The sequence below is a fragment of the Bos taurus genome, chromosome 17 (genome assembly GCF_002263795.3).
Source record: "Bos taurus isolate L1 Dominette 01449 registration number 42190680 breed Hereford chromosome 17, ARS-UCD2.0, whole genome shotgun sequence".
Classification (NCBI taxonomy): Eukaryota; Metazoa; Chordata; class Mammalia; order Artiodactyla; family Bovidae; genus Bos; species Bos taurus.
The window spans coordinates 34,428,085-34,444,167 of record NC_037344.1 but is presented as its reverse complement, the minus strand read 5'-3'; the positions used below and the strand labels follow the sequence as shown (position 1 = coordinate 34,444,167).

At 40.2% G+C, this 16,083-nt stretch overlaps 1 protein-coding gene across 5 annotated transcripts in view; it reads left to right on the top strand.

Annotated features, from left to right (window-relative positions):
• SPATA5 (spermatogenesis associated 5) overlaps positions 1-16,083 on the top strand; it is a 331,976-nt gene that overhangs the window by 302,923 nt on the left and 12,970 nt on the right. For 2 of the 5 annotated variants that reach the window (XM_024977591.2, XM_059876279.1), the window contains one exon: positions 479-553. The exons of the other annotated variants lie outside the window; for them this stretch is intronic. In XM_024977591.2, the coding sequence (XP_024833359.1) occupies positions 479-520 (42 nt within the window). In that variant the 3' untranslated portion in view covers positions 521-553. Of the gene's footprint in view, positions 1-478; positions 554-16,083 lie in introns of those variants that run through there. 5 annotated transcript variants of the gene reach the window in all.

Sequence of the window (16,083 nt, the reverse complement as noted above, 5' to 3'; positions counted from 1 at the left end):
TATTGTTATGCTGATGGGGGAAATTGATTATGCATGGGGAAGCAATTACAGCAGCAAATCTTGACTTAGGAAAAAACGAATGGAATCCAGTGATTAAATAGGAGGTCTACTCTTAGGAACCCAGGTAGTACAACTGTTGAAACAGAAAGGCCAGTTAAGCATGCGAGTACAAGTAAAGGGAATACTGTAGACTTGATGATGGTAGCATACTGAAAGTTCTTCTCTACCATGTAAGCAAACTTTCTTCCCAGTATTTGAATAAGATCTACAATATTCCTGTCACGTGGTCATGAGTTTGAGCAAGCTCCAGGAGTTGGTGATGGACAGGGAAGCCTGGCATGCTGCAGTTCACAGGGTCGCAAAGAGTCGGACACAACTGAGCAACTGAACTGAACTAATAATTGTTTACTCACTATCTTTAGAGCTATCTACATCTGGGCAGCTTGTGAATTATTCATGTGTTTCTTTTATTGAGCAGAAACCTCTCTCCTGCAGCCTTGGTCCTAGATCTGCTTTCTAGAGCCTCACAAGATCAACAGTTCTAACCCTTTCGGTAAGCACCTTCTAGGTACTGAAGAGTTGAAATGATTTCTCACTGCAGCCCTCATTCCTTCTGGTATCACAGTTGTCCCATTAGGGTTTCTACTGGGCTGTGGTTTGGGCCCCTGTCACATCTGATCACTTTCTCTACTAAGAGGAGCCATGTCATTTGGGATCTTTTTTCTCCTAGGCTTGTTTTTTCCCCCAAATATTCAGTGGTTCTAACAAATATTCACACTTGATTAGCATACCAACAAAGATCTTGTCTAATGTGTTTATCCATAGACTGCATCCAAGGACAAAGCACGGGTATTCAAGAATCCCCTCCAACCTGACTTTACCCATTGGTTAGCCCTTTCTGGGTAGAATTGTCACGTGATGCCAAGTAAATCAACATCTGATTCAGGAGAGTTGGTCAGATTAAGTGGTATCAGGCCAAGAAAAAGGGCTATATTATTAGTGGATTCAAGCCTGGTTGTCAAGATGAAGGGCATATCCTTGAAAATGAGTTAGTGAAGCAAGCAGTTCTCCGATCAAGGTGACACATCTGATGGGGGACACTTTGGGTTGTAGGGGCTTGGAAGGATGCCTTATAGCTGAAGATAAACATTTCAAAGGCATTGGCATAGAAATGATGTTTGAAGACACAGAGTAGATTCATTATTTGAGAGGGGATAAGTAAAGGCTAGAAACTAGGGGCCTAGAATAATATATCTCTACTAGGAATGTCTATGGCATATTAAGCATATGATCTTCCAAGAATTCAGAGCTAGTCCCAGGACATTACCGTGTACATGAAAAATTGATTTGGAGAACCACACTGGTCTGAATCACAAAAATAAATGAGAATCCTGATTTTCCTATTATCACTTCCTAAGCCCATGATTGCCCCACTGCCAGCCCCATGAGCTCTGCTGCTGCCTCTGCCACCACCACATTAGTGTAGCAGCAGTGTTGATCGCCAGAAGGCAGAGACTGCAAGTGAGACAGTTCCCGTCACCAGGCTTCAGACAAAAGCCAGATCAGTTCTGTAGCATGAAGCCACTTAGAGATGTGAAGAACGCGAGCCATAACTAGAGCTGGCTGAGGCTGAAGGCCTTTAAAAGGCGAAGCAAGGTGAAAAATGGGAAGAACAGAGGCAAATACAGGAGCCAGAAAGTATGACTTCAAGACTCACTGTTTCTAAAATTTTGAACAAGTAGTGGTTAAGAAAGCAATATTCTTTAATCATACTCATGCTTCAGTGAATAGGAGCTTCTTACCAGGTGGATGACTCTTCTTTACTTTGTCCCATTTGATTGTTTGTAGACTACGATTGACATATAAATAAGGGAGGAAAGGACTGGCAACAACTCAAATGTCCATTACCTGGGGCCTGGTTGGGTAAAATATGCAGCTATAAAAGAAAAGAGAAATGGCTCTCAGTATAGCTGTGAAGTGATTTCTTGGACAAGTTGATGAATGGAAAAGTTAAGGGAGAGAAAGGATTGAAGAGTATACTAACATTTATCTAAGATGATGTCAAGAAAGGGATGGGAAAGCTTCCCTTTTATAAATATATCCCAATCAATAAATGAAGAAGGAATACCAGAAAGGTGATAGTACTGTTTTGCAGCCCTAGTGAAGTAAAGGACTTAGGCAATCATGAGTGACTAAACCATAAGAGAAACAGCCAGGCATTATATGAATCTAATATCTTTGAAGTATTTGTCCCCAAAAATCAAACCTGAATATTTTCAAGCTTCTAGATCTTATTATGAGTTTATAGGAAATAAGGAGACAGAGGAACATTCTAAATCACACCACAGAAATGCTCAGGAAAGTAAAGAATGTGGGAAACTGTATCAGACATATGATCCAGTTTCTCCAACATGAATTGTAAGGAAAAAGAGGGAGAGAAATGAGATATATTAAAAAAAAAAAAAAAAAAAGAAATGAGATGTATTAATGAAATGCAATGCATAGGTCTTCTTTTGATTCCAGTTCAAACAAATTAGCTGGAATACATTTATGAATAATGGGCAGAATTTTAACACTGACTAAATATTGATTTATTAAGGAATTATTGCTACTTGTAATGTGGAATAATGATGTCATTACACTTTTTAAAAAAATCTTTTAGAGATATATGCTGAAATATTTATGGACTAAATATTATGATTCTGAGACTTGCTTCAAAAAATTTAGTGCAGTGTTGGGAGTAAGGATTAAAGTTTAGATAAAATAGGGTTGGCTGTGAGTTTATCATTGGTAAACGTGGGTAACAGGTGAATGAGAGTTCATTATATATTATTCTCAGGGCTTCCCAGGTGTTGCTAGTGGTAAAGAACTGCCTGCCAATGCAGGAGACGCAGGTTCCATCTCTGGGTCGGGAAGATCCCCTGCAGAAGGAAATGGCAACCCACTCCAGTATTCTTGCCTGGAAATCCCATGGACAGTGAAGCCTGGTCAGCCATAGGGTTGCAAAGAGTCAGATGTGACTGAAGCGACTTAGCACTTAAACACACACACACAATCTACTATTGTATATGTTTGAGTTTTCCCTAGTTTAAAAAAAAAAGCAAAAATATATTATTCTCTCTTTAAGTACTCACTAAGGACTCAATTTCATCTATCTTCCCCTTTCTCCACTATTCTCAAGAGAAAGAGCTGGTCAAGTTTACAAAGTGGGATTGAGCTGGTGTGAAAGACACTTAAAATCATTTTCAGACACTTAGAATAGGTACAAGTTTTTCAAACTTGGAATACTGTCCATTTCATTCTTCCCCTCCTTAAGTCTTGTCAACACACATTTCTAGTTTAACTGAATTTAGGAACTGTCTTCAAATAAAATTTCCATAAACTTCCAAACTGAACAGCTCCAGACTCAAGTTTTGTCATCTATTAGCTATATGACCTCTTCCACCATAAAGGAAGTGGAACTTTTGTTTGCTTTCTTTTCTGATTTTCATTGAGACTTCTCTTGTTCCTTAGAAAGAGAATGGATTTAACACAAAGATAACATCTATTTTTCACCATGACCCAGTTAGAATCATCACTCAAAAGAATAGCTTTAATTTTTACTGTAGATTCCATAATCATTGCCAAAGAAGTTGGTCCTTGAGGTTTTTCAACTTCATCATATTTTGTATAAATACTGCACACTGCTCCACTGGAGCTCCATCAGTATCATATTTTGGATGATCCAAAAATCTGTTGTACAGCCCAGATTGTTACCTGGACCCCTAGTGAGCAGCATGATCTAAGCAAACAGCAGCTAGAAGCAACTGACTGCACTGAGGCACACTGAGCACTGGTTTTGAAAGCATGGCTGGCAGGCGGGCCAGTCCACTGGTGGGCGCAAGGTCAGTTTGGCAGCTTTTCAACAGAATGTTTTGAGGTAATGTGTTGCTAGACAGCATTTGAAGCAATGTATAAGCAACACAAGTTTGCATATAAATAAGGGCAGAGGACACTTTAACATTCTCTTTCACCCTTCAACCAACCAACATAGGCTTGCCTCCAGTCACTTATACTTACAGGATCCCAAGGATTTTCACTCCCCACAAAAAACTACAGAGTTGTCACGTTATCACAACATGAGAACACACACACGGTTGATAATGGTGCAGAGGAAATGATCTACCTCACTTTGACCCCATCGTAATACCCGCAGTGACTGGGCTAAGCCCTTCAGAGACTTGCCATAGGAGTTTTGGTTAGTGGAATGAGAAAATGACTTTCTTGTGGCTAAATCTGTAAGATATAAAACATAGACACTGCGTGTTGCTGTGTTTTCAACCATGTTTAAAAAACCACTCTGTAGTGAGTGAGGAGATCAAAAATATGAGAGAATGAGTACCTGGTCCCAGTTGGACTGCTGAGGCCCAGCTACACTACTGTCCTCGGGTTCCATTAGACCCAATAATAGCATTATAATAAATTTCCCCTTTGATGCAAATTGAGTTTCTATGCCTAGCAGTCAAGGACTAATCTACACCAGATGTCACAAATGATTGTTCATATTTGGAAACAGAGAGAAGCTGAGGCAGAATTTTATCTGCCTTACTGAGAGGTATTCACATATGGAGTGTGAACAGTATTCATGAGTCCCCTTTGATTAAGGTTAGCTTGGTTGTATTTGTTATGGCAATTAAAAAATACATATCTTAAAGTCTTTTCAGGACTTGGGTTTCTTCTTAAAGAAAATAAAAGTGTTCATTAAAAGGTTGATACAAAAAGTAATTTTGAGGTTGACCCAAAATTTAGCATAATCTTCCATGGGAACATTTGTATATGTATGTGTGGGTTTTAAATTGCACAGATAGCACTAAAATGAGAAATAGGCAAAAAGGTGTTTTAAAATACTTTGTTTCAGCATGTAAAATCTCGTTTTATTACAGAATTCTTTTGCTAAAGGCACAGCTCTGCTGGGTTGATGCCAGAGTGATGGGATCTTAACAGCCTAGTTAATTTTAAAAGATTTACAAATGCTGGGCTTCGAACTACTGATAGTAAAATATACTTCACACTTTAATATAGTGCTTAAACTCATGCCACATCTTGTGGACTTAATATTGCATCTGCACATGAGTGTGTGTATGTGTGTGTGTATGTGTTTGAATGTAGATATGTTTATCTCAAAGAGAAGAGTTGGTGGGGGAAAGCAGGACAGACCTGTAAAATAACTCAGAATTTCTCATGACTCTCACATTCTTCAGTGTAATTATAAAGTATGTACAGAAGATATATGAACACACTGTATCAAGTATGGTATGGGTTTATTTACAGTTAGATGCCAGCATACTGGGCTTCCCTGATGGCTCAGATGGTAAAGAATCCACCTGCAATGCAGGAGATCCAGGTTCAATCCCTGGGTCAGGAAGATCCCCTGGAGAAAGGAATGGCTACCCACTCCAGTATTCTTGCCTGGAGAATTCCATGGACAGAGGAGCCTGGTGAGCTATAGTCCATGGAATCACAAAGAGTCAGACACAACTGAACAGTTAAGAATGCACACACACCAGCATAATAAAACAGAGGTTCTTGTTATCAAGGTAGCCTATCTAAAGTTTCGTGATTAGATCTCCAAATAAAAAAATACAGCCCTTAACAGGAAATTCTTGGCACTTGCTCCAATTTTCTCCTCTTTACAACATTATAGAGTCCTTTTATGTGTATATTTTATCATGTATAATAGAGAATACATTGACTAAGATTGCAAAATAGAGTCCAATGTATGGTATTCCCTTGTGTCCAGCTGACTCATCTCCATGGGAAAAAAAAAAAAATTTCTGCTGTCTTTCCAATGATAGATTTTTTTTATGGTTAGAAAAAGCTGATGGTTAGTTTAAAATGATGAGGTAAAATATATGAATACAGTCATGAGATTTCTAAATACACATAGTCAAATTCACTCAATTTTACATCTTTAGATTTTAAAAATTATAGACAAATAATCTATGCTTTAAAATTTCACCATTAGCTCCTTAAGTATAACAACTATGTTTCTGATAACAAACCAATCCCACCAAGTGATAATTTAATACATTAAAGTTTAGAAAATGTTAGATGTTATTTTTTCATTATCAATAGGTAGTTTGATCTGTTCTCCTTTTTCATAACCTTTTCCATATCTGTGGATTGCTTTTATGGCCTTTCTCATAGTTTTTAGTTTTTCCTTTACAAATGGACATTTTTCAGTCTCTGGCTCTTTTCATTATTGAACTTGTCACAAACCTTTTTCTTTCATTAGAATTATTGTAAAAGAGTTTGGGTAACAGTAGTTAAGAAAGAATGTTTAAGTTTCATACACCATTAAGTAATGGACTTAATGATCAGAAGAGAAAAAAAAGAATGTTTTGGTTAAAGCCTTCATAAACTGAATCATCTTTATTCTTCACTTTCTTCTGGATTAAGGGTAACTATAATGAAAATGATTAGCCAATGTGGCTCTTACAAGTATTTGTAATTTCTCTTTAAGTTATGCCAAATATATAATTTTTTAATTGTTAAAAGACAAGCACTGTATCTTACTACTGCCTTTTAAATCGGTAAAATCAGGGATCTTTTTTTTTTCTTTTCCTTTTTAATGGACATTCAAGAAATAGTTCAAAGTGCATCTCACTCCTGGCAAGACAGTGGGCCATATAATTTTTCAGATAAGGAAACAAGTCCTTCAATTTCTAAATACCCCAGTGTGTGATGTTATTACCAAACATCAAAACCTACATGTATTTAAATTTAAAAACTGACTTACAGGTTATCTAAAATTACACATAGTTAATATGTGCCACTTGTAAATTCTAATCTTATCTTGGGAACTTGGGTTTTGCATTCCTTAACTAATGTGCTTAAATTTGCTGTCTTAGTGTCTTATTATCCTAACTTTTTTTTTTGTAATAAATGAAATAGAAGTCTAGTTCCTCTTCATGTAAATAAAGACCTAAAGAAGCATTTAGTTACACCTAGAGGCAGCTGTAGAATTGTTCTGGGCACAAGAGGAGGTCTAAGAAAGTACGAACTCCTTGTCTTTACTGTGATTGACCACTGCAGAACTCCTGTGCTCCAGCTGTGGCAGTTCTATCCCAACTGCATTCTGCCCTAAGTCATCTGGAAAGGGGAAAATAGATACTATTATGAAGCATTCATGGGACTTAAGAAGGTTTAAATTGTAGTTACTGTAGAGTGGTAGTTCTTAACCTGTTTGGGGTTCCTTCTTTTATATGATGAAAGCTTGAACTGTCTCTCTACATACACATTTTCATAGGTCTCAGTATGTTCTTAGACCCATCTAGCTATCCAAGGACCCTAGGTTAAGAATCATTCTTATGTAGCCAATAAACACACAAAGCTGGTGAAGTAATACTTGAAATAGCATCCAATTCATGTTACAAATAAGACAATGTTGATTTATAATTATGTGAGTTTAAAAGGATATAATATGAGCTTCTAAGCAAATGGCTCATAAGCCACACAAGTATTATCCGTCAGAGGAAACAGAGACCACCTTAAAATGTAAAAGTAGAAGGACTTCCCTGGTGGTCCAGTGGTTAAGACTCTATATATCCAATGCAGGGGGCTCAGGTTCAATCCCTGGTAGGGCAACTAAGATCCCACATGCTGCATGGCATGGTCAAAAATAAGTAAATAAATGATACTAACAACTAAAAAAAAATTTTTTTAATGTAAAAGTAGAGAAGATATGTGAATATATACTGTTAGGTGTTCTAGAATAGCTTATCTGATGGTGATATCATTTAATATAGATCCTTTTAAAAAATATTTATTAATTTACTTTGGCTATGCCGGGTCTTAGCTGTACCAGGTGGGGCCTAGTTCCCTGACCAGGGATTGAACCCAGGTCCCCTGATTGGCAGCACAGAGTCCTAGCCACTGGACCACCAGGGGAAGTCCCAGTACAAATCCATTTTTATTTATTTATATGCTACTGGGAAAGAAGAACTTTCTTTTCTATCAGGACAGTACTACTGTAAATGAGAATGACATCTGTAAAAGAAGTGTGAATAATCATGTCTTCTCACTCCCTGTCATGAGCTAATGGTATATTTAACATAGTGTTTGCTCCCTGGAACCTAACTTCATATGCCCCTTAGCTAGCTAACTATTGTCAGGCATTTTTCTCTGTTTAACACAGATAGCCATTATCATTATAGCATACTCTTTCAAATGACTCTGAGAGTGCGAAAGGAGAAATGAGCTCATTTAAGTCAAGACTGGGTGTAGGGTGGGTGAAATGGCTGAAGATGATCAAAAAGTAAAAAACTTCCACTTATGAAATAAGTTAGTCCTGGGGATGTTATGTACAGCCTGGTGACTGTTAATGACACTGTATTGTTTATTTAAAACTTGCAAAAAGAGCAGATCTTAAAAGTTCTCATCACAAGACAAAGAAATTTATAACTACGATTATTTTACATTATAGACACATAGTGAACCATTATGTTGTACAAGTAAAACTAATAAAATGTTTTATGTCAGTTATATCTCAAATAAAAAAGAGGATGTAAAAAGTTCTGACTTCCAAGTATTCCATTCCATAGTCAGGGTCCAGAATCTCAAGGTAGACAAGATCCAAGGAAGAATACCTGAGGCATTCCCGAAGCTCTGGAGTTCCAAAGGAGGCACTTTTCTGCATGTGTTGGTGGGGCATGGTGTGGGAGTTGGCAGCGAAGACAGTTGACAGATGATGAAACACAGGGTCTATTAAAACTGGCTGAATACCCCCTGCTTACCTCCTCCCTCCCCCAGCCACTGCTTCCCAAGCTCCACAACCCTGGTCCGGAGGATCTGACCCTTCAGACATGGGGTGGCGGGCAGAGGCGGGGTTGGGGGTATGCTAGCTGAACTTTGTTTGCTCTTCCCTTTCTTGACTATCTCTTGGCATGCTCTTTGCCTGGGCCCAAGCACTCCCATTCCTAAATGCTTTGTACCCAGTTAGGTACCTCTTCCAGGGCCTTAATAGCTTTCCAGGCATAACTTGTCATCAGCAACCCCCCCACCACCCCCCAAGGGTTCACAGATACACACCTCAGATGATCCACTGTGCTCCAGACAATACTACTTTTTTAGTCCAGAGTAGACAGTTATTTTGGCTGCAGTTGTCACAGCAGGAGCTGTGTTTGTGTGTATTTAAAACAAAACAAAATGTAAAAGCTACTTTCTCTCTCTCTGTTCAGAGATAGCTCAGCAGTAGCCCTTTTCGTAGACTCCCAGGGGTTAAGGGACATGCTAACTTGATATTTTGGGGAAGCGCAGCAGAGCCAAGGCTGCCAGCCTTCATGGGCCTTCTCATCTAGTGAGGGAAATAGACATTTACTACTAGTAACTCTGTCCTGACCACTGTGAGATAACTGCATGGTAGTACAGCTTGCTTCCAGAACACAAGACGGGCAACCGAGTGTGGGGAGGGAGTGAAGTTGCTGCTGAGAGTGCCGCTCAGTGGAAACATTCACACTGAACCTTGACGGAGTAGGTACGTTAACCAGTACTTTCCACAGCCTTGTTCCCTGAAAGCAGGACTTTGTTTTCTTCACGACTCTGTTCCCCAGGGCCTGGAACCTTGTAGGTGGTCAATAAAGATTTCTTGAATGAATGAATGAATGGAAGGTTCCCAGCATCTGTTTACCTTCTCACCCCTCTCCTTCTCTACCACTGGGCTTCTTCGTTCTCTCTATAGCCATACCAGTTGGTGTGTTCTTTTCAAAACTAAAAATACTCCTTTTTAACTTGTTGCTGCTGCTAAGTCACTTCGGTCGTGTCCGACTCTGTGCGACCCCATAGACGGCAGCCCACCAGGCTCCGCCGTCCCAATTAATGTTAGAAACATTTCAAATTCCCATAGCTGCAGATGGTTGCAGAAACAGTAAGAATAAAAACCCTCAGTCTTTACCCCTGTGGGATGGTCAATTCATTTGTAAATCTTTCAAAATCAAAAACTATTATGGGTTTCTCCACGCAAATAATAATGATTGGATGTACACTCAGCTATATATTTCAGAGATCTCATAATAACTTTAAATCAGCAAAATTAAGCAACCAAGGAGTTTTCCCCCCTGCTCTAATATCATTAGACTTTTTACATGTCCTTACAGACCTCATTTTCTTTTGATTCAGTACTCTGCAAGGCAGTCTAGATAGTTTTCACTTTAACAGTTCCAGATGAAGTTGCATCATAAAGCCTATTTTGCATACAATCCAAGGGATTGTACGATTCCTTAAATCTGAAATTGGCCCTCCAAAATTCTCACCTCTAGCATCTGCAAGTAAAAGTTTATCTGTGAGGTGAATTGTGAAGAACTTTAAATCAATGCCACCGGCTTCCCTGGAATTCCCTTCCTCGACTGGCCCCGTTTTCGGCTCTGATCTGCGTTCTTGGCCGTTTGGGGCACCCCTGGCCGTTTGTGCCTGTGACAGTCAGACTCCATCTGCTGCTCCGCGGCCAGGAGCCCGCTGCGTGCCCTTCAGTCACATTTTTCAGGCGCGGCCATTCAGCCACCTTTCACCGCGTCTCAGTGGACCCGGGAGAATGGCCCTGGGCCTTGCAGTAGTACATAATCTCCCAGGTAGCCTCCTCCTTGAAGCACCTCCAGTGGCAGGCTATTCGCGAACAGCGGGACACCACTCTCTACTGGGTTCCTAATCCCTCAGACACACAGGGGAAGGAGGTCGCGGACTCTGAAAGTGAAAAGAAAAGCGAGGGGGCGGGGAGCCGAGTGCACACAATGTCCCCCTGCCGCCCGCGCCACAGTCAGCGCCAGCTGCAGGCCAATTAAGCTCAACAGGTCACAGGTGTTCCACACAGACGATGCTTTTAACAAAACCACTTTCTTGAAAATACCTAAGACGTCGTTTTAAAGCACTGCAGCCCATTTCTTTTGGTGGATTCTTTAAAGCTATTTAGTACACTTGAAATACAAAGAAGCTGAAAAGCACATTTAGGCCTCACTGGAAGGCAAGCTTTCTTGGTTCCAAACAGCAGGAGCCGGGGGAGAGGGGAGCGCCGCCTCAGCGTGGACTCGGCGGGTAGTTGCCCGAAAAAGGGCTGGAGGGGCGTCTCCGGCAGCCCGGGTTCCCCCACAGTAGTCAGCTCTGCACCGTGCAGTTCACCTACTCAGGCAAGAAACTGCTGCATGGCCATCTCCTTGCACCCATAAATTACTGTCCCCAGGACGCAGGTGTAGTTTCCCTCTAAACTTTTAGAAAAGCAACCCTGACAGGCGCTGATTAAATCAGGTAAAGGAACTCAACGCTGCAGAGCCGCTTTTCTCATTATCTGAGGTCACCCTATAAATAAGCCTCCTCTTCCCCCGCATTTAAAATCACTGACAAAGTTTCTCCACAGACCTGAGTACACACTCTGGGCCCACAGGTTGGGGTGATGGGAAGCAAACAGAACTTGAGTTGGTTGTTTAGGCCACTGTCAGAAATGTGTTACTCTTCCACTTTTGGAGGATACAGATAATCTCTGAGAGGTAGTTGGCAGTTTAGTGGTGACAGTTGCCTTAGGATTTCAGCGTCCCTGTTGGAGGTGAGCAGCTCCAGGCCAGCTCCACAGGCCTGCATGCAGCCGTGTCCCTTCTTCTTGACCTCACCTGCCACTCAAGGCCAGTGTTCCTGTTGTCATTGTCTTCATTCTTTTACAGCCAGTAGAACAGGCGTGCACATACTACCCCAGCCTTATCTGGAATGGAGGGGATTGTGCTTGAAGTTGCTGTTGGGCTCCTGTTTTTCAGAGCCCCAGGAAGGCAGGTCGTGCTGCTGTGACTCTGAAGAAAACGGGAGGGCTACAGCCCAGGACGAACAAGTACCCGAAATAAGTGCCCAGCATTTTCAAGCTTTCCTTCCTGTTGATTAGTTTTTGGTAAACAGTTTTTGCCTTGACGGTCAGTCTTAACAACATCAGTTAAAAAATGCTGCCGCCTGTTTAGAAACCATGTTGGTTTTAATTTTCGCAATATGCCTCTTTCTGTTTTACAAAGCTGAGCCACCTGTTTAAACTCTTCTTGTCTCGTGGACTGGGGGAAAGAACCATAGGCTATGTGTAAGAGGTTTCTTCTTTTTTTTTTTTCCTCAGTGAAGTAAGACATTGTTCTTATTCTTCGTGGCATTCAAAATTCTGCACAATTGCCTCTTTTGCCCTTTTGCATTTAAAAGTGAGGTAATTAGATTTCCCAAGGTTCAATGGTCAAGAGCCCTCTCATCCTGGGAAGTTGCTTCCCCACACCCCTCGCAAGAGGAGTTGTCTCACGTAATCCAGTTATTGCTGTATTGTTGTTCTAAAGGCACTGCTTTTTCAGAGGGCAAGCGTAGCAGGAAAATTCATACTCATATGACCCTTTGCTGATATTGCTGAGTGTTGTTTTTTTTTTTTCCTGCAGTTGAATACAGTTACTATTTTCTTCTTTGACTTTGTTTTGAGGATTTGTAAACATTTTCATGAAAATCTTTTCCTTTCCTACCTTTTAGGAGTTCATCTCAAATATGCCTAAATCTTTCATACAGAGATTTCCTATTTATTTTGCTATTTTTCAGATATCTGATAGAAATGTTATGACTGCTGAACAAATGGAAAGAGGATTTGTAACATGTTGGCACCAAATAAATGAGTGTCATGGACACTGAAATACAACCTATCTTAATCACTCTGACAGTGAGATCTGAGGCTTTTTTGGTCTTGTTTATGCACTTACTCAAATAGAGACTGTTTTCACCTTTCAGCAAAGCACATATGTATTTTTAAAGTCTGGGTATTAATTTTTTAGTCAAAACTGAAAAGGAACACAGAACATACACTCTCAGCTTTACGGAGTCGGCCAAAACATTTTGCTTTTACAACATAATGGCAAAAACAACCTTATTGGTAATTGGCTAATAATTCATTTAAATGATGTAGTCTGCAGCCTATGGGGAAAGATGACAAGATGGTGAAGGGATTAGGGGAAAGCTTCCAAAATCCTCTTTGCCAAAGATGTTAAAGCGTCTAAGTGCTAAGAGTGTTCTTTCTAAACAGGTTAGTTCAACATTCCAGACAGTCTGTGACTCAAATTCGTGTATTGGTCCACACTTCTCAGTGAGATTCTTCTGTGGCCCCATGGGAAGAATTCATCTGAATTCCCCCATCACTGAAACAGTCCAGACTCTGATTTTGAAAGTGAAACCAGCAGAATGATGAGCTGTGTGGTCCCCCTGTACACTGTAGAGATATCCATACATGTACACACATTCGTTAAGTTTCCTTAAAGCTTCAGAGACAGTAATAAGAAAGGTCCTAGTTTAAATTGAAGGCCCTTCTTCTCAGCTTCTATAGGATTCATTCCTGAATAGAGAGGTGTATTCTTAATAGCGAATTTATCTGAAAAGACCTCACCTCTCCAAGCTCAATACAGAAAAGGAAATCCTTCAGTAATGAATTGATGCCAGGTTACTTTTACCAAGTGAGGCAATAAACTTTGGCACAATTTGTTAAAACAAATCTTCCATTTCAGTTATCTAAACCAATATATATTACTGCATTGTTGGTAAATTTGGGGGACTCTTTCTCAATTAACAAATTTTGATACCTAAGAAAGCATCCCACAAAATAACAGGCATACTTGTATTCTCGCTAAAATTTCTGATCTATATCACTTCTAAGGAGAGAATTAGATTCAAAGTTAGGCCCCAGACCAAAACATTTGCTTAAAATGAACATACATCAGTGTTAACTAATTTTTCCTACTGAGTTTATCATTCCAAAAACTTAACTATAACTGACAAAGTCTGGGTCATGATAGACTTAAGTAAAAATATTACAGAATATTGGCCAAATATTAGAAATACGTGTATAACATACACTTTTGAAAAACTTGTTAGTTAAGGAACTGCCCAATTCAGTTCAACAAATGCATGTGTATTAGGTATAGGTCCAAGGCACAACTGTGTACTGTGGCTGCTGCCTTTTGACTCCATTAAAAAGACTGGCCCTCCTCCCATCTCTCTTGCTCAGTTCTTTCCCTTTTCTCTCTGTTCTGGAATTTGTTATTGTTGTTCAGTCGCTCAGCCATGTCTGACTCTCTGCGACTCCATGGACTGCAGCACACCAGGCTTCCCATCCTTCACCATCTCCTGGAGCTTGCTCAAACTCGTGTCCATTGAGTCGGTGATGCTATTCAACCATCTCATCCTCTGTCGTCCTGTTCTCCTGCCTTCAGTCTTTCCTAGCATCAGGGTCTTTTCCAATGAGTTGGCTCTTCGAATCAGGTGGCCAAAGTACTGGGGCTTCAGCATCAGTCCCTCCAATGAATATTTGGAATTGATTTCCTTTAGGATTGACTGGTTTGACTCCTTGCAGTCCAAGGGACTCTCAAGAGTCTTCTCTAACATCATAGTTCAAAAGCATCAATTCTTTGGGGTTCAGCCTTCTTTATGGTCCAGCTCCCACATCCATATATGACTACTGGAAAAACCATAGTTTTGACTAGATGGACCTTTGTCGGCAAAGTAATGTCTCTGCTTTTTAACATGCTGTCTAGGTTGGTCATAGCTTTTCTTTTAATTTCATGGCTGCAGTCAACATCTGCAGTGATTTTGGAGCCCAAGAAAAGAAAGTCTGTCACTGTTTCCTTCGTTTCCCTATTTGCCATGAAGTGATGGGACCAGATGCCATCATCTTCATTTTTTGAATCTTGAGTTTTAAGTCAGCTTTTAAACGCTCCTCTTCCACCTTCCTCAAGAGGCTCTTTAATTCCTCTTAGCTTTTTGCCATAAGTGTGGTGTTATCTACATATCTGAGGCTATTGATATTTCTCCCGGCAATCTTGATTCTAGCTTGTGCTTCATCCAGCCCAGCATTTCTCATGATGTAGTCTGCATTAAAGTTAAATAAGCAGGGTGACAATATTCAGCCTTCATGTACTCCTTTCCCAATTTGGAACCAATCCATTATTCCGTGTCCGGTTCTAACTGTTGCTTCTTGACCTGCATACAGATTTCTCAGGAGGCAGGTAAGGTGTTCTGGTATTCCCATCTCTTGAAGAATTTTCCACAGTTTGTTGTGATCCACACAGTCAAAGACTTCAGTGTAGTCAGTGAAGCAGAAGTGGATGTTTTTCTGGAATTCGCTTGCTTTTTCTATGATCTAGCAGATGTTGACAATTTGATCCTCTGCCTTTTCTAAATCCAGCTTGTACATTTGGAATTTCTCAGTTCATGGACTCTTGAAACCTAGCTTGGAGAATTTTGAGCATTACTTTACTAGCGTGTTAGATGAGTGCAATTGTGTAGTAGTTTGGCATTCTTTGGGAGCCTTCTTCGAGATTGGAATGAAAACTGACCTTTTCCAGGCCTGTGGCCTCTGCTGAGTTTTCCAAATTTGTTGGCATATTGAGTGCAGCACTTTCACAGCATCATCTTTTAGGATTTGAAATAGTTCAACTGGAATTCCATCACCTCCACTAGTTTTGTTCATAGTGATGCTTCCTAAGGCCCATTCAACTTTGCATTCCAGGATGTCTGGTTCTAGGTGAGTGATGACACCATCGTGGTTATCTGGGTCATGAAGATCTTTTTTGTATAGTTCTTCTGTGTAGTCTTGCTACCTCTTCTTAATATCTTCTGCTTCTGTCAGGTCCATACCGTTTCTGTCCTTTATTGTGCCCATCTTTGCGTGAAATGCTCCCTTGGTATCTCTAATTTTCTTGAAGAGATCTCTAGTTTTCCCCATTCTATTGTTTTCCTCTACTTCTTTGCATTGATTGTTGAGGAAGTCTTTCTTATCTCTCCATGCTGTTCTTTGGAACTCGCATTCAGATGAGTATTCTTTCCTTTTCTCCTTTTCCTTTCGCTTCTCTTCTTTTCTCTATTCGTAAGGCCTCCTCAGACAACCAATTTGCCATTTTGCATTTCTTTTTCTTGGGGACAGTTTTGATCACCACCTTCTGTACAGTGTTATGAACCTCCATCCATAGTTCTTCAGGCACTCTGTCTATCAGATCTAATCCGTTGAATCTATTTGTCACTTCAACTGTATAATCATAAGGGATTTGATTTAGGTCATACTTGAGT